The sequence below is a fragment of the Anabas testudineus genome, chromosome 7, assembly GCF_900324465.2.
Source record: "Anabas testudineus chromosome 7, fAnaTes1.2, whole genome shotgun sequence".
Taxonomy (NCBI): Eukaryota; Metazoa; Chordata; class Actinopteri; order Anabantiformes; family Anabantidae; genus Anabas; species Anabas testudineus.
Genome location: NC_046616.1, coordinates 10186813 through 10204987, shown reverse-complemented (window position 1 = coordinate 10204987; position 18175 = coordinate 10186813). Strand labels below are relative to the sequence as shown.

The 18175-nt window shown below is 39.1% G+C and overlaps 2 protein-coding genes across 3 annotated transcripts; one reads left to right on the top strand and one right to left on the bottom strand.

Moving 5' to 3' along the window:
• Window positions 1-81: 81 nt before the first annotated feature.
• Window positions 82-7828, bottom strand: si:ch211-112c15.8 (tumor necrosis factor receptor superfamily member 1A). The gene is made up of 9 exons (XM_026367832.1): window positions 7242-7828; window positions 6194-6290; window positions 5966-6091; window positions 5467-5635; window positions 5170-5321; window positions 4825-4980; window positions 4237-4274; window positions 3913-4021; window positions 82-2085 (listed from the first exon to the last, which is right to left on the bottom strand). The coding sequence occupies exons 1-9, from the start codon at window positions 7254-7256 to the stop codon at window positions 1748-1750; spliced, it is 1200 nt and encodes a 399-aa protein (XP_026223617.1). The 5' UTR covers window positions 7257-7828; the 3' UTR covers window positions 82-1747.
• A 1077-nt stretch (window positions 7829-8905) lies between these two features.
• Window positions 8906-18151, top strand: znf362b (zinc finger protein 362b). Of its 2 annotated transcripts, none has more exons than XM_026368594.2 (9): window positions 8906-9898; window positions 11797-11860; window positions 12173-12401; window positions 12791-12895; window positions 13325-13643; window positions 14104-14328; window positions 14600-14678; window positions 15639-15797; window positions 15954-18151. In XM_026368594.2, exons 2-9 carry the CDS (start codon window positions 11798-11800, stop codon window positions 16068-16070), a joined length of 1296 nt encoding a protein of 431 aa, XP_026224379.1. In that variant the 5' UTR covers window positions 8906-9898; window position 11797; the 3' UTR covers window positions 16071-18151. The 2 variants fall into 2 exon arrangements, with proteins under 2 accessions (XP_026224379.1, XP_026224378.1); XM_026368593.2 differs by having other exon boundaries at window positions 12146-12401.
• The last annotated feature ends 24 nt before the right edge of the window (window positions 18152-18175 follow it).

The following is an 18175-nucleotide window of genomic DNA, read 5'->3' as shown; positions in this document are numbered from 1 at the left end:
AAAGCCTCCTACATTTACTTTGGAAGGATCTCAACAGTGCACACTGCTCAAACACTCCCAACACTTCCATCTTGTGGCCAAACGTTTTATTTTATTACTGGAAACAAACTGTATGATGAGCTTCAGGCTCTTACAGTACCACGTTACATTCAAACAGCCAGAACAATTTTGAGAAAATTAAAAACAATAAAATATATACAGACACGTTTCAAGACGAAAACCAGAAAACACTGATATACATTAAGAGATATACATCTCAAAAGTGAGATACCCCAGCACCACAAGAGGAAACCATCATTCAGGATGGAATATGTGTGGTGAAGAAAAAAACCCAGCCTACTTCACCTTGACACCATGTATTTGCAGGAAACTGAGAATCTGACGTCCTATGGGGATTTCAGTTTCCTTCCCTGGTGAGGTGCACAACAAAAAACAGCGTCTGAGTTGTTATATGATGTTTTCATGTCAAGCAGGATGAAAGAGATATCACACATGGTGAAATGATCTGTAACAGTGCTGCTAAAACATCATAAATAGAAGTGAAATGTTCACCATTTAAATACTCAAACTAAGGACGACTCTTTACAGTTGAACTTATTAAACGAGGTAAACGTGTCTTGTACATGTCGTTACAATTCAAACATTGTCAGCAGAGCTACTGACGAACTGTCAGTACTTCCTGCTTGTCCTTCATACACAGTCACAGAGTAACATATTTAAATTTGAGCACTGTGGTGTAAAACCACAGCTCTGCACTCTTGGCTTTTAAAACACGGTACACAAGAAGTTGAAGGTTAAGATATGTGCTATATAGTGGTTTGACAGTATAATGGAAAGGATTTCCCTCTTTTTTTTTGGTAGAGTTTCCCCACCTACTGTTTGTGATTGTTACTAAAGTACTTTCTGCATATTAACAGGAATTACGTCTTTCCTAAAAATGCTACTGTTGTTGTTTTCACACACATTTGACAAAACTACTAAAACAATAAGTCCAGTGATTCTTTATATTTTTTGCTATTGTCAGCAAATCCCACAAAAAGAGTAAAACCAACAATTAGTTGTGTCTACTCAGCAGAACACCTATGAAACCAAACTGTTGTTAAAAAAACTACTAAAAACACACTGGGTGACAAATTTCTTCCTTACAAAACAAGTGAGCATAGTATTTTTCCATACCCTATGTACAACCGTTACTTCTTTCTAGTGGAAAAAAGTTTTTTTAAGAGTTTCTCTACCATATCAGGTTGCAGATATTACAGTGAGTACACAAATTGTTAGCCTTTAATGAGCCCAGCTATGCACTATGCAAATTCATTACTCCCATATATGCATTTTACATCCGAAGGGTATATTTGGAGGTAAAATAATTATTGCACCAAGAAATGAAGCTGTTGCTGCTGTTAATTTGTGGATCCTGAATTTCCCTTCTAGGATTCAGAAGTTTATCTTATCTTTATTTGGGGATATTTATCCATTAAAAGTAGTAAGAAAACAAAATACTATAATTGCAGTGGGGTCTAGGAAAATGTCAACAGTGCTCTATGATGTAGTTTAACCTAGGTTTAGACTGTAATATAAATCTGCTTTACAAATTGTGGCTCATTGAAGACATTGGAGGTTTGTGTGTAGTTGCACCATGTAGTAACTAGAGTTATATATGTCCTATTCACAAAGTTTTGTAAGTCAAGTCTCAGATTGTATAATAAGACAATACACGTGTCCCGGTCCGGCCTCAGCTGTTGTTTTTTCAGGCATTGAAATCTTGCTTTGACTCAGGTCTCCACTGCAGGTTCTCCAGGTTTTCCTGCAGCAGCTGGGCACATCTAGATAATTCCATGTAATGCAAGGCCGAGAGGACATCGTTCAGGCTCGCAGAGGGACGCTGGCTCCACATCCTGAGCATCTGGTATTGTCTCTCCATTGAGCCCAGCCCCAAGCCGGCATCCAGCTCGGCCCGCTCCAGCTCCTCATCAGCCACCGAGAGCAGGCGCAAGAACTCCTTCCACCTCCGTAAGGGCACCTCCTTGATGATTGCATAGAGAACAATGGCAGGCCAGTCCTTTGATTGCTCATCTTGTCTGGCAGCTGGGACAGAAAAATCACAGTCAGTCAGAGGACACCAGCCATGCAAAACTCAAAAACTCTGCAATGGGAAAAGTTCAGCTACAATACTGTGTCCAAAATCTGTCCATGGCACTACTGCTAACTCCATTAAATGTGTCTTTAGTTTGTTTTGACCAACTTTGACCAAAACTCTGAAGAGGGCCATTGATCCAGGAAATTAAGGCCTTTTCAAAACTATATATTTGTGAGTTGGTTGCTGACGTTGCTGAAAAGGGAAATATAGAATAAAAACAGTTTTATCTTGTAATAATTGTTGGTGGGGATTTTTCTGAACAGGACACTGAGCTGTGAATCACACAAGAGGAAAGGTTGCTGCACTGCCTCTTGTGGAAAAATTAGAAAAGAACGATTCTTTGCTACATGTGGTATACGGAAAATGTTTCTCATGTATGCAGCAGAAAGTACAATAAAACAACAAAATATTCAGTCAAGTCACTCAGCAGCATACTGATCTGACTGACACCAAGGACAGTCAACGTTTAGCCTTCTATTAGGTCACTTAAATGTAGGTTTTGTTTTAGTTTTGATGCGTCCACCTTAAAAAAAATCCCCAAAGCCCAGTGTAGTGTAAAAGCAGTGCAGATAACTACCTCTTTTAGAAAAGGATTAGAGAACATAATATCAACAGCACCACAAGGGGGTTTTCGGCTTGGTTACAAATGTCAGACGCAATATGACATCACTAATGTCAGGCAGTGCAGCTGTACTGTCTTTACACGCTCTTCCCAAAAACCACATTTATGACATCACAAATTAGGTACAGTTCTAATGTGTCAATGACAGTACGTAGGGCAGTAATAAGGCCTATAGGCTTCTTAGTATGAGTGCATAAAAAAACAGTGGAAAATGCTTAGTGGCGTCGTGATCTGTGAAAAGGTGAAGGCGAACTGTTCACACCTCCCACCTCAAGTCTGTGGGCCACTTGTCTGATAAATATTAAAAAAGCAAAGATAAAAAGGCTGAGTGAGAAAACACTGTAGCCTGAAAAGAAACGCCACAGCAGTAATCAGATGGGGTGTGTCCCTGTGGCAGTTTCTGCTTTCCTCTCAGGCCATGCTCCGACAGGCAGAATGACAAACCAAGTAACTTGATATGTTGTGGGTGATGATTGACTATCATCTATAATGCTAACTGAATACATGTCCATGCTGGCCTTTCAGCTGCATAAAAATCACCTCCCGACAAATTTAAATTATACTCGAATCCACGGTTTCTTATCCAGATCTTAACCAAAATTATTTTGTCACTTTCCACCTACTTAGTTATTTTTTTTAAAAGGCACTTCAGGTAGTTTGTCCCTCCAATCTTAAAAAAAATCAGCCTGTCTTTACTTCTGCAGCATTTCCTGCTCTGTGGTCAAAGTAGTTCCTTATTTTATTCCTTATTTCCTTAAAACATTTTCTTGTTAATATGATCCAGGCTTCATTGGCTCATCTTCTGCTTATCACGTCATGATTTCATCAAATGATTCAGAACCATAACACCTACAACCACCTTTGATGCATGCTTCCTTACTATCATTTCACTCTATTGGCACAGTTGTTAGTATAGCAGGTTTAATAATAATATGAGATTACCTGTGAGATTGAAAAAGAAATATAGTGCAATATCATTAGTTAGTTATCTTTGTTTTGTTTTAGCTTTATTTTGAGTTAAATATTATCACTTATTACTGATCCAACTTCTGCACCGGAGTTGGAACTTAGGTACCGAACTTCACTAAGTGCTGCCAGTCCAACTAAATCACAGGCAGTGCACTGCAGTTGTGTATTAAATACGCAGTCTTACCTTTGTGTTCAGTGTTTGGCAGCAGGGTACTGATGCAGGCTGGATGTTCTGGTGTGGACGGACTCTGACAAAGAGTCATCATGGGAGTTTCCTCACCAATGTTTAATGTCTTTAAAGGGTACACAAGAAAGGGTAGGTAAAATATTTTCAGCAAAAATTAACTACTGTGCTATGTATCATCAACAGGTCAACCTTGCTGTTGTTGACTCTTTTTTTTGTTTGTTTGTTTGTTTCACAAGGCCCTCTGAGTGTCCACCTACAATAGTGCTCCAAACACGATCTCTATCTCAAAAGAACTTAAAGTGCATGAGAGTGAATACAAACCAGTGTGGCTGAGGCACTGCCTTGATGACTGTGTTGTTCTGTTAGAAGGAAAGCAGATATTATCAATAAGCTTCCTGCTTCAACATGTTCACTCGAGAAAGCACAAAAAAAGAAACTTGGTTAAACTTTTCTGAAAAGAAATTTTCTGGATAGTACCAGAAAGACTGAGCATCAAATGTCATTATGTATGTACAGCAGAAATGGTAAAACCTCATTTAGATGTGTTTCTGGACACATACACACGTGTGTGTCTAAATTCTATACCACACTGAAATTCCCCTCACAATGTTATCATTCTTAGTAGTTGTAAATATGTCTGTCATGATCATGATTATCTGTTATACTTTTGACAAGTTTTGCACACAACAGGATGCCTGAATACACTGCTTACTAAGAGCCCTGAGTGGTTACTTTGACATATTAAACAGGAAATGTAAAGTTTAAAGAGTGCATATTTTGCTTTATATGTAAAATAAATGTGAGTAATAAACGTAATGGAGTAAAAACGTACAATGTTCCGCTGAAAGATAGAGAAGTAGAGAAATAAGTTGTACAAGTTGGTGAAGACTGTACTGCACCACGGGTTACCGTTGAATTTTGGGGCCTCTGTGGGTTTCTTGACATCTTTCTTTGGGATCCAGTAGGAACAGCAGTCTGGGTTATCATAAAGGTTTTTCAGCAGCAGGAGCCCAAAGACGACAGCAAAGAGCACAACCAGGCAGACAAACGTATAAGTATAGTTACCTGCAGTGCACACAGAAGTCCACCAGTCATCAACTCTGACATTCAATAATTCTCTCTAAAAACCTCACGTGTTCCTCCAGGTATACACACGAAAACAGAGAACAATCAGGCTCCGTTAAACTCTACGAGCCTCTAAACAGGCTGGTCAAACTCCATTACTCTACATTTTAAAGAGCAGTTATAACTAACCAGGAGGTGGAGGTTTGTTACTTCTGGTTGTAACCACAGACGTCTTGATTATCACTGTTGTTGATACAGTCGTAGGTGTAGTTGTAGTTGTAGTTGTAGTTGTAGTTTTTGAACAATTCCTCTGGCATTCTGGGTCCTTCAGACATTCAGAACTGAGAAGAGAGAGAGGCTAATGTGAACAACGATGACATATGACAGCAAATGTATCCACACATTAAAGGACAGGTTCACAGTTTTTAGGTCCTGCGACTGGTGCGGCACTATGAAAGAAGACTTTCACTTTGGGAGATCTCCTACCTGTTGCAGGCCTCGCACTTCTTTTTGTAGTCAGAATTAGTTGTAGATTTGATTGTGCATGGCTTGCAATCCTTTTCGGATGACCTAGGATTTGCATTGTAGTATCCCTTCTGACAGTCACATACTGTATTATTCTCAATGGTGCAGGCCCTTATTTGTTCCTCATAATCTGTGGAAAGTGGAAACAATTTTTGTTTGTTAATCCATTTTCACATTAATCTGCACAATAATTTCTTCATTCTAGACCTGTTTTAGGACAAAACACACGTTGTAAAACAATCCCATTGAACCTATTGTTAATCTGCAGTTACAATGGAAACGTCACTAGCTGTATGAAAACAAATATACCCTTTAGATATTCAGTCTGAAGCTGCTCTAGTTTGCCAGTTAACAGAGTTATACATGTTATACATGTTATACATAAACATTGCAGTTTTTTCACTTTCTAGAGACAAAATGATCATTTGATCCCACCAAAACTCCTCTTCAAGATACTTACTACTACATGTGCCACACCTGAGGCACTTTCTGTACCGGTTTTCTACTGCTGTGTAGAAGCCATCATCACATTTTTTACATTCAACCTTTGTTTCATTTTTAGTGCATGGACCCTTTTTATAAAATCCTGAAAAACAGGAGAAATAGAGAAGGGAGATTGAGTCAATATGATGATTTCACCGTATTTATAAAACACAGTTAATGCATGCAGTTTGTTGTTAAGAATTACCAGGTGGGCACTTTATATAACATGAATCATTGGTTCCTTCCGTCGCTGTAATGTAACTGCGTCTACTAAAAAAGATGGCAAGTACCAGCAGGAAGACCTAAAACAGAAAATCAGATTTCATCATCATACCTCAGATCATAGTTTGGAGAAAACAACTGACATGCCTCTAGATTTGCCAAATTTAAGGAAATCTTGAAAGTCATACTGTCACAAAACAACAAAAGATGTATTGTATTGTAATGTATTTTAAGATGTTATTGGCCAGTATTTAAAACAGAACGAACTTTACCATATGCTATGAAATTATTGTCAGAACGATTAAACTGCAGTTCATCACCCTGTCACCGTGTGGGATCAGTAACTCTGCCGCATACATATATAAAAAACATCCCAAATCTCTGTCCAAACATATATATGTCAATGCTCAGTCACACTCTCATCTTAAACAGTTCCTATCTGCTTCTGTAAATTTGCTGCTGTTCAGACGGAGCCTGTTATTTACTTTTACTATAATACCCTTGGCTACTAAGATATTTCTGACAGTTGTGAGTCTCTTTCATCTTCTCGCTTAAAAGTTGTATATTTTGTAACAACTTTCTCTTCTATTTAAGGTGCTAAGGAAAAGATTTTTTCGCAATCTGAACAGGATAAGTGAATACAGCAAGCAAACATTCATTTATGGCATCTAATCTTTGTTGAAAAACTATAAACTTTAAGTGAAGTAATATTTTGCTGCACATTAAAATAAAAATTGAAACCACTGGTTTGAGTGGTGTAAACCACTAAGAGCTGTGAGATTGTCCAATACTGTAGGCTTGCCTACATACGCTCTACTGTGATTCACAGCGAAGAGGGAGTATGGAACGGAAAAGGTCCTTAAAAATAATAAGCATTTAAAGCACATATGGAGACATACAGTGAAGTATGTTTGTCTCCTTCAGGTTTACAGCAACACTGTAACAACAGTTCCTGTTATGATGAGTAATATATAAAAGTTCACTTAGAAATTTGGAACATACAGCATAACAAATCTGAAGAAATTACTTACCAGGACAGAGTTCATGTTGGAAGAGTAAACTGTGAGGATGTCAACAACCAACTTTAGGTGAGTGTTAAAAGTCTGAATATCTGAATACAGTAACTACCAGGAGAGGACATCACTAAATTCATCAACAGGATGAGGCATTCTGACGTTAAGCTATCAGAAGATTTCCTTTAAAGCTGAGTCAAATAATGTGTTAAAGGAAGCCTGTGTCTTTGTAGGTCAGAGCTGTCAGTTCTTTGGAGTCTTCACAGAAGTGGTGCGAGAAACAGGAAACATGGTGAAATCACATAACATCCCACACACACACACACACACACACACACACACCGACTTGATAAATGTGTAAGTGCAAGTTCTTCAGTTTGACTCTTTCCTACAATTCCACAGAACCTCTCTGAAGATAATATGGTTAAACATAAGAACAGGAGAAAGCGTAACCCATGAGTTGGATACATGTGGTGGACGTGGTGTGTGTGTGTAAAAAGCGGAAGGATACACTGTTGGCTTACAGTAGTATGTACATTAATGTGCTTCTGTGCAGCGAGGCTGAAACCTAACAACCATATTTAGATATAGCAAAGAGCTGACTGTCAAACAGCCCTCGAACGCACATTCAGGTGAAGGTAAAAGTGAAATATTTGACCACAATCAGCAAAATATGAGTGAAGAAAAAAAAGGAGCAGAAAGCAAAAGAAGGTGGCTTCTACAACAATTACTGTGCTGTGTGTGTTCAGGTGGTAGGGTAGTTATCTATGAACCCCATGATTCGATTCCCAGTTGCCTTGATTCCTGACCACATGTCAAAGAGTCCGCTGACAAGACACTGAACCCTGAACCCTTGTGGTTGCAAGAATTTCACCAAGAGGATTAATAAAGCATCAGTTATTATTAAACGTTCTACCTCAAATCCACCACGGACTGTCTCAGGAGAGGCAAACTGAAGCTTCTGGAGTGACTCTCAATGTCCCGTGGCTTAAACATAATTGCAAATCTGTGTGTAGATCTCAAAACAGAAGCACATCCTGCAGAACTAGAAGCCATTTGCAATGAAGAACAGCATAAATCACAATTAGAAGAAGTGAAAAACTTTCAGCTGGCTACAAAAAACTTTTTGCAAATTGTGACGTGTGTTTATAACCTGATAATATGATATTTTAGGATCAATATCCTACAGACACTGTGTTTGCAAATCTCCAATTACAAAGTCACCAACATTTGTAATTTATTAAGGAGTGCACGATCTTTTAAATACAACTGTGTATATAACCTACATACAACACAGACTAGCCAATAGCCCGGTCATATCATATATAGTTCACACTAATGTTACCGAAATCCAGTTAGAATATTCTAAAAATAATCTTCTCTAGAAAAAACATTTTCTTTCCTCAACACAAACATATCTTCCTCAGTTCATCATTCATCATTCGAAGTTCACTGAAAACTGAAATTACGTCAAAAACTGAGATTACTGTTACTGCAATGAAGTTTGGATCTAGATAAAGAGGTATTAAGTCAACACAGCAGTAACACTGTATTGGTAGGTGGACAATGCACAGTAAAAACAAACAGTGGTGCGTAATGGAAAGGAACAAAGTGGACATGAATAACAGCAAAGCCTCCTTCAAGACATGATGATATTTATTTATTTATATTTTTGGAAGTTAAAGGGCACCTAGACATTTAATTTAAATACTTCTTAAATGTTCTGTAAAAGCAAAAGATTGTAAATGTGTAAGAAAAATCTAACTGTAATTTAAAGGCAGTTAAATGTGCATGTGTTTTCTAGACACATACATCGTAAAACTACTGTTTCCAACAGAAATTATGTGACGTCTATCTGAACAATACGTAAACACAACACACAGCATTTAACTTTTTTTTTTCCACTTTTTAATGAATTTGGAAGCTGAAAACGGTTTATGCATCTTAAACAGGCTGCACATAATTGAGGTTGGAGGACTTGTTGACAGTTGCATTAGCCTGTTTATGTGTTATTTATATTGCTTTAATAATGTTTTTTTCTGTCTTCTTGACAAAGTCTCTTTTAAAAATGGTACAGTTCTCAATGAGACTTTTAATTAAGTGAGTTAGTTTTGGTTCATGAAGGTATAGATAGAAGGTTTTCATAACATGATTATGATGCATTATCTCAGATTAAAACACCCACATCATATTGGGCAGCTTCATCTAACCTCCTGAAATGTGACCACATTTGCTTTTCATATCTGAGCTCAGTGGCCACTCTGCATTTGACTTAAGTGGCACCAGAAACGCAGTACTTTCCGATGTAATGAAGTATTTTTGGGGCTTTGGAGCAGCCCGTGTCTTTCTCGTGGTTTGAAGTAGGCCTGCGTCCCCGCGGATCTGCAGGCTAAATCCAACAACAACAACAAAAAAAACGTGCTGGGAGAAAAACGCAGTTGGATTCATCGGAAACGCGCTGTCCATTAAAGAGAAATAAAATAGGTCATCGTGAAATCCAAAGCAGTAAGAGCAGAATATTTGCCTGTGTGTGCACTGTACTGAGCCTGCAGCAGCACCCAGAAGTGAACAAAGCGACCCGGAAGCGGTGGTCCGACTGGAGGCAGGCAGAAAGAACATCAACCTTTTATATTATAGCTGTACTCGCAAGACAATATCTGCAATCAGGACACAAGGTATTTGTGCATGTTTTCTTCGCGTCTTCGCGACTGTGCATTTGTCTGATAAAGCGTCAGACACTCAAACGCGTGCATTGTGCTCAAAACGCAATTCACGTCCTTTGATTCGTCCAAAAGTTGCAGAATGTGGAGGAAAAAAAAAAAAAAAAACAGCCCTGAAAGTGAAATTTGGTGAAGATGGCACGGCGTCTGTCGGGAGAAACGGGGGATCGTGCTCCGGTTCTGTTTGGCCCTGAACGCATCGGTACGCTCGTTTTAATCGCTGTGTGTCGGGGTCGAGCCTGCATCTCGTCCGTTTCCGTGCTGTTTTTGCAGGGCATGGTTGTTGTAGGAAGTGTCAGTTTTTTTGAGAGGTGGGGAGGCCGGGCTATTCAAACCTGCAATTCGCCGTAAACAATCATTCAAGCCTTTGACACGATAAACACCTTTGTGTCTGCGTCGGCCGCCTCTTATCCCCAACAGCCTCCCCGCGACAAGATGTTGATGCTCCTAAATTTTTTGGGGTCTGCAGAATATGGCGTCCCGCCTTATAAAAATAAGGCTGCCATTTTTGTTTCTCTTTTGTCTGGAAATGTTTGAAGAAAACTGTCTGAGAATGTCTGAGTCGCACCGGGAGGGTCGCTGCGCGCTGTGCGCCATCGGTGCGAGTCCGGAGGTGCCCGCAGACAGCAGACATGTCCGAAAAGTCACACAATGGAAACTTTCCCTGGTTTTTTTTCCTCCCTCTCATTGCGTTTATATGAACATTTAAAAACGACGTGCACTTTATTTTCTGGGGTTCACACTCGGACAAAAGGAGCAGAGGCTAAATGTCCTTTGTCAGGCTGAAATATTCCTGGGTGACATTTAGATACTTGAAGGCAACACTTCACTTAACCTCGGCTTAATTTACACACTGAATCATTAGCATTCATATAAAACAGCACTAATTACAGTGTTGTAAAAAGCTTTGGCATCTCCGTCCAATAGTTTTTATTATTATTATTATTTACCTGTCTTGAAGGTGAAGCTGGTTCTGGAAAACTCTTAATATTAGAAATTCAGCTTCTAGTTAACAAAATGCAAATCAAGGTCCACTTAGTAGATTTTCAACTGTATCTCACCAACTACTTCATCAGTGAAGCATGAGCAAAGTTTTCTTTTTTATTATTTCTATTTATTATTTTAATGTTGATCAAATGATGCTTTATAAAGGGCAAGTAACTAGTTTTACAAATGTTCAAATGCCAACATGAAACTTCTAATATAACTTAAATTGAATGTCAAAACTATTTTATTTAGTTACATTTTAAAAGCCTGTAAAAGCCACAGCCAACTCTTTTTTTTTTTTAATCCCAATATGCCAGAGTGTTAAATTTGCCCTAAAGACAAATGAGAAATAAAACTAATAATGCAAATTATATTAAACATCAACATTTATAAAGCTATTTAAGAAATCCTCCAGATTCCCCTATTTGTGCCACCTGTGCCGTGAAGTCTATTTGCATCACAGTCCCCAAATTTGCCTTACATTTCTTTATTTTTGGTCTTACTAAGGTCCTAAATAGACTGTGTGCGCACACAGGACGCAAGGACATGTTGAGAATATTAACTTTATATACACTAACTTGGAACGAAGGGGGAATGCTCACCTTTTCTAGTAAGTGTGAAACCTGTCATGTGTTTGTGGTTAGGGTGTCATTATTTTCGTCTTTACAGTCGTAATCTGTCTGGCAGTTCGTCATTATCTGCCTACTGACTTTGGTTAGATTATTTAACACATACTGTGCTGTTGGAAAAACAGTGTTCTGCATCATAAGTTTACCTCTGACCCATAATAGATGCGTAGAGAAACAACAACTCACACAGGACAGCTTGACTTTTAAACATGACTAAAGTAAATCTTATTCATTCAGGATGGCAGAGCCTCGATTCAACAACCCGTATTTCTGGCCTCCACCTCCATCCATGCCAGGCCAGGTAAGTCTACTTGTAACATGCAATTACTGTGACATTTCCACCTTTCATTGCCAGTTATTTCCATGTGTGAATGTCTTCAGCCATTCAGCACACGTCCATCACCGCAACAAACTGTCTGACTGAGAATCTGTCACAGTTTGTTCTCATAAATACTTTTTTAAAAAGCTAAACGTGTACTGTGTGCTGGTCAGTGTTTTTTGTCCTGGGGTAGGAATTTATGGGATATGAATGACATTCACACACGGTGGCTGTTTTCTGTTGAGCATGACCCGTTAACCCTTACAGCTGGATAACCTGGTGCTCATTAACAAGATCAAGGAGCAGCTGATGGCCGAGAAGATCCGACCCCTGCACCTGCCACCTACCTCCACCTCCTCACAGCAGTCTCTGCTGGTGCCCACTTCGTCCCCAGACGGTAGTGCTCAGCATGGCATGCCTGTGCCAAAGCCCCAGCCGCAGCAGGTCCCCGGCCACCACCCGCAGCCACAAGGCTCTGGACAGCCAGACATTGCTCTGCACGCTCGGCCCGCCTCCAGCTCAGGTAGTCTTCCCTTCATTGTTTGTCAGACAGGGTACTGAACCTCAATACATTTTAAATAAAAAAACACACAGGTAGAATCTTTGATCAGATTTTTTTCTGTTAACTTGCACAATACGGAAGAGTTTTATAGTTTTAGATGATACCAATACCAAAGCACACCTGACATTGACAAAGTTAAAAATGTCAAACTATACACAGCCCCAGTTTGTAGATTTATTAAAAGTCAATGAACTTTTCATGTCTAAGATATTTTCAACACCTAGTTGGTGACTTTATGTTGGGTTAGGGTTAGGGTTAGGGTTAGACTGATGATGCAGCGCACTGTGTATGTCTAAACATGACTCAATGATGACTCAATGACTAAAATGCCATTATCTAATCATTTCCAGATGGAAATATGGATGACAAGTCAGCAGTGAAGGCTAAAGGGTTGTGGGAAGACTGGCACATGAGACAGCTCAGCGAGCAATCTGGACGGGTCAACCATCGCTCAGGTACTGCAGTCTCTGCATTCTGCTGACATGGAGAAAAATCCATTATCTGTAGTAAACTGCACACTGTACATAGAGCATAGTCATAGTAAATAAGGCTTGAAACACACAATAAACACAGGTGCAATTGAGGATATACAGGGAACATAGCAAACTGCTACGGTATTTAACATGTCATTAAATATATAATTAGATAAAAATGGGGAAATAAACAAACTGTACTGCACTGTTCAGTGTTTTGGAAAAATTATGTCACAGTTGTTGGTTTTAAGGCAGATAACTGGTTATGATGAGGATTTACAGATATGAGTATGAAAGATCAGTACAGATAATTTCTGATGATGCTGGTTAAGTGTGAAAACGAAATCTGGAATATGCAAAACAAGCATTGTTATAACTGATGTAGTTGTGGTTTCACCACCACCTCTTCAGGCCTGGCTCCTACATCCCGACCCGACAGCCACAGCACCTCGGAGGCCCTGACACCGACAACTCCAACCTCCAGCAGCCAGAACCGCCTGGGCGGTGCCCCCTCTGTGAACATCATCTCTGGGTTTGCTAGTGGTCCTGGCATGGACCACATGAAGGCTGGAGGCTTAGCAGGACTGTTGGGTCCCCCACCCAAGGCACCTCGGGGACGAAAGAAGATCAAAGCTGAAAATCCATCTGGTCCTCTGCTGGTGGTACCCTACCCCATCCTTGCTGACCAAGGCTGTGTCACTGTTGCACCCAAAGAAGGCAAAACCTACAGGTTAAACACAGATACTGATATTATTATTGTTGTGAAGTCTTTACTGCACCACAGCAAGAACAAGATTTGCTTGATGAAATTGTATGGTGTCACTTTCACACAAATAACATTGTTTTAAGGACATTACAGTTACATTTGTCAGTTTAGGACTGCAGTAGTGTGTTGGAGCTGGATACCTGTCATTTCCAAACATGAATGGGAAACTATTATCAGAAAAAAAAAACCTTACTGGTTCTAGTTACTGAAATATTATCATCCTTGTGAGTTAAAGTGTGGTCCACTGTTAGTGTGGATATACATTACGATTCACAACTGGTCGTGTTTTGTATGGAGGCAGCAAAGGTTTCACAGTGTTACACTGTATAGTCAATTTAAGGCTCTTATTCTAGACAAACTTCAACTTAATTTTACTGAAACAGTCTGATCTGATGCGTGTTCATGTTCTTTTTTTGTGCTAAAGATGTAAAGTGTGCCCGCTCACCTTCTTAACCAAGTCAGAGATGCAGATTCACTCCAAGTCCCACACGGAGGCCAAACCACACAAGTGTCCCCACTGCTCCAAGACATTCGCTAACGCCTCCTACCTGTCCCAGCACCTGCGCATCCACCTGGGTATCAAACCCTACCACTGCTCCTACTGTGAGAATTCGTTCCGTCAGCTGTCACACCTCCAGCAGCATACCAGGTTGGTTCAGCTGCGATCACAAAGAAGGGAGCCAAGTTCCTGTGGGGGAAAAAGGCAACAGCTACTGCTAACTTCTGGTCAACACTATAACTATACCTAGATCTAGGCAATAAAGAGCTAATGTCACAGAGAATGTGTCTGTTAATGTCGCTTCAAAACTTAACGTTTTCCTTTTTTCATTGCCGGGCTTTTTAAGCTCAGATGCATCTGGCGTGTGACTAAATAATTAACTGAACTGTAGATCATAAATGATCTGCTTCTTTTGCCACAGAATCCACACCGGTGATAGGCCTTATAAATGTGCTCACCCTGGATGTGAAAAGGCTTTTACCCAACTGTCAAACCTCCAGGTCAGTAGATGCTACACAAGTGACGGTGTAATGTTATTCTACCCTGTCACTACTTATCATCACTTTTCTAAGAATTTAGAAGAAGTTAAAACTAGATCATAGGGGGAAAAAAAGGTTATTCACAAAGCCTCATAGCCCTTTATAATAACTCGTTAGGTGTAAAGTGTTAAGAGCAGGGAGGAGGACTTTTAAAGAGGCGGACGAGTTTCGTAGAAGAATTATTCTCCAAACACTGACTGTGCACAGATTATATCATGCAGTGACAATGGTTGTGGTTGATCTCATTAGAGATGTGTTCATATCTCCCACCCAGTACAATAATGTCACAACAACAGAAATTAAAGTGATCACAACAGCTGGAAACTGGAAAAATGCAACAGTGCAGCAGTGTCTTGTGTCTGCTGCAACCTTCCATCAACAGAGTCATCACGCCATTACAGCACATACTTTCACAGTTTCAGATTGTGAGGTACCTTGTGTTTTCAGTGGACTATCACACCCAGCACAGTGGGCGTTCCCATGTGGTGTTGGCGTAGTTGATGGAAGACACCACCACATCATCACACCATCAGTAAACAAAGATATTTTTGTCAACAGAAAGATGATGGTATTACGTTCTGTTACTCACTATGTTGAATGAATTTGAATATCTGTGCAATATACAAAAACAAATGTCTATGGGCGGTGAAAGCAATTGGCTTAATGCTATTAAGTTCATATGTTCATATAATTTCATGTAACAAATAACTCAGGTTAACATATGTGAGCTGTGCCTTAAAACTAGTTTTGTATAAATGACATTAACTTAGTGCTGTAATGATTTGTGTGATCACTCTGTTGATTGAAAAATGTAAAAGTACTGCGTTGTTGTGTTTTTCCAGTTGGGTGTGTTATATATTGACAGTGGCTCTCCTGGTGTAAGGGCTCTTATAACGTTTGTCTGTTTTTCTTCTTTAACAGTCTCACCAGAGGCAGCACAATAAAGACAAGCCGTATAAATGTCCTAACTGCTACCGTGCCTACTCAGATTCAGCATCATTGCAGATCCATTTGTCAGCGCACGCCATTAAAAACGCTAAGGCCTACTGCTGTAGTATGTGTGGCCGGGCATACACCTCAGTAAGTAACTCACAAGCCATCTGTTTGTCATCTCAGTACATTCTGTCGTTTTTTACAAGGGAGACAGACAGATGTATGAGGGGGGACAAAGGTCAATTTTTTGATAAAATGTCAGTTACTCATTTGGGAAAATGTGGTGTTTGCATGTCTTTGCAGGAGACCTACCTTATGAAGCACATGTCCAAACACACTGTGGTGGAACACCTAGTGAGCCACCAGTCGCCCCAGAGGACCGAGTCCCCAAGCATCCCCATACGCATCTCTCTTATCTGAGTTTCTGGGCCACTCTGCAGCAGTTCAGATTCAGTCTGTGTTCAGCTGGAGCTTATGGGGCCATGCACCTACGGCCATCTACATAAGGCTTACATTAGCATTATGACAGCTGACATAAGCATTCTGTGCTAGATTCAGTAAACAGACTGCCTCCATTCGTCTTGACACAGGGTGTCTGTCAAAAATGAGCACAGCGTTATTTTGTGAATGTAACAGTACAGCTAGGTGTTGTCCGGAGGATCGAGCGGCAAAGAATGTCTTGCGTCAGATATAATAGGCACTTTCGTAAGCGTCATGTAAACTGCCGGATGCATTGGCCATTAGAAATGTTTTAGTTACGTTTTTTTTCCTCTTCCATGAAATGGGTTTCCAAAATGTGCCAGATTATATTTGCCCTTATAAAATTGAGAAAGTAGAAAAGAATATGTTTACTGGGTGTATTCTGGAGACATCCAAAGATAATCTTAAAGCACTTTTAGGCCTTGTGGTTGTGGCTCAAATTGTTTCAATCTTGTTGGATGGAAAATGCCAAAGGGCATTACTTGTGGCAGCTAAGAGTACTGACTGTGTATAAATAACAGTCTGTTTCTGTTACTTTCTTTGTTTTACTCACATCTTCGTGCAAGTAAACATTTACAGGGTCATCTAAATTTGAAGAAAGGCAATCGGTAGATGACAATTCAAACATTTAATGATTGTATTAAGAGGTGTATTATTGACTTGGGGAGGCAAATCAATTGAAGCAACATGGAAGGGAAGAAAGATGAATGTTATTTTTATTTTCAAAATTAACTTCAGTCCATATTTGCTGTTCACCTTTATGATTATAATCAAAGAAACACTGCTTTTAAATTGTTTTGCCCCTATATCTCATTAACTAGTGCCATATATATATATTAACCTTGTGAAGGTTTTAAGAGAAAGCTAATCTTGTAATAGTGTGTGTCCGCTTTCTCTATTCAATTAAGCATTTAGTTTTTTCTTAATATGGGAAGTACATGTTGCAGAGGTTGAATACATTGCACATGTCTCCATGGTAGCTCTATTCAATTCAGCCTGGCATTTAAATACATTTCAGCTCAAGTGAAAGCTGAAATCGGTAATTTTTATACCTTGAACTGACCATCGGACCAAAATGTGAAGTTACGTATAGCTACTCTGACCAAGTTAAGAGTTTCTCTTTAATAAGCTTTACCCATTTGAAATAAACTGCAGTATCAGTCATATTCCATAGGCCTATATTATGAGTTTGTGTGGAGGTGATGCTTCTCCTTTTCATACTTTGTTTCTCCTTAGTATTCTTTTTATTGGACACAGTATTGTTGTATTTTTACTGTAACATTAACCTCTGAATGGTACTTATAGGGTACCCTGTATTCTTCAGGGCACTTCAGAAGTGGTGCTACGGCTAGACGATAAATTTGAGATGGAACTGAGAATAATGTAAAATAGATATACAGTATATAGTATGTTTTCAAAAGAATAAAAAAAAAACAAAAAAACTTATTACTCGAGCCACTGGCCTGAAAAAAGACATTTACGCCAACAACAGACCCTGCCTCTTCAACTTACTCTCGTTTGAGATAATGGGAAAATGTACATGTTGCTCATTTGTAGTACCTATTTTTAAGTTTTCATAAACATGTTCTGTTTGAGTTTTGTAAAAGTTTATGTATGAACTTACAGTAATTATTTTAGTCTACCCGTATGTTATTAATATTCATTTTTATATGTTATTTACATGTAAGCCTTAACCGTTTTATCATCCCATTTCCATTACTCTGTATTGTGTTCTGCAGTATTCAAACGTGTAAACATTTTTATTTTTTTGATCCTTCAGCATGGAGTTCCTGAGCTGTAATCTGTATGATAACTGTTTAACCCATGTTCTCTATGAAAAGATATTGCGTAGATTTATTACACTTTTTCCTGTCTTGCATTGTGGTTTCATATACAGTTTCTAGACAACTAAATATGCACAGCCAAGACTGAGAAGTTCAACTAAGGTTATCAATGTTTAAAAAAAGGAAAAAAAGCTTTGTATCTTTACCTTGTTTAATAAACAGACTGTTATAAATTCATCACTGATTGCTTGCTTTAATAAA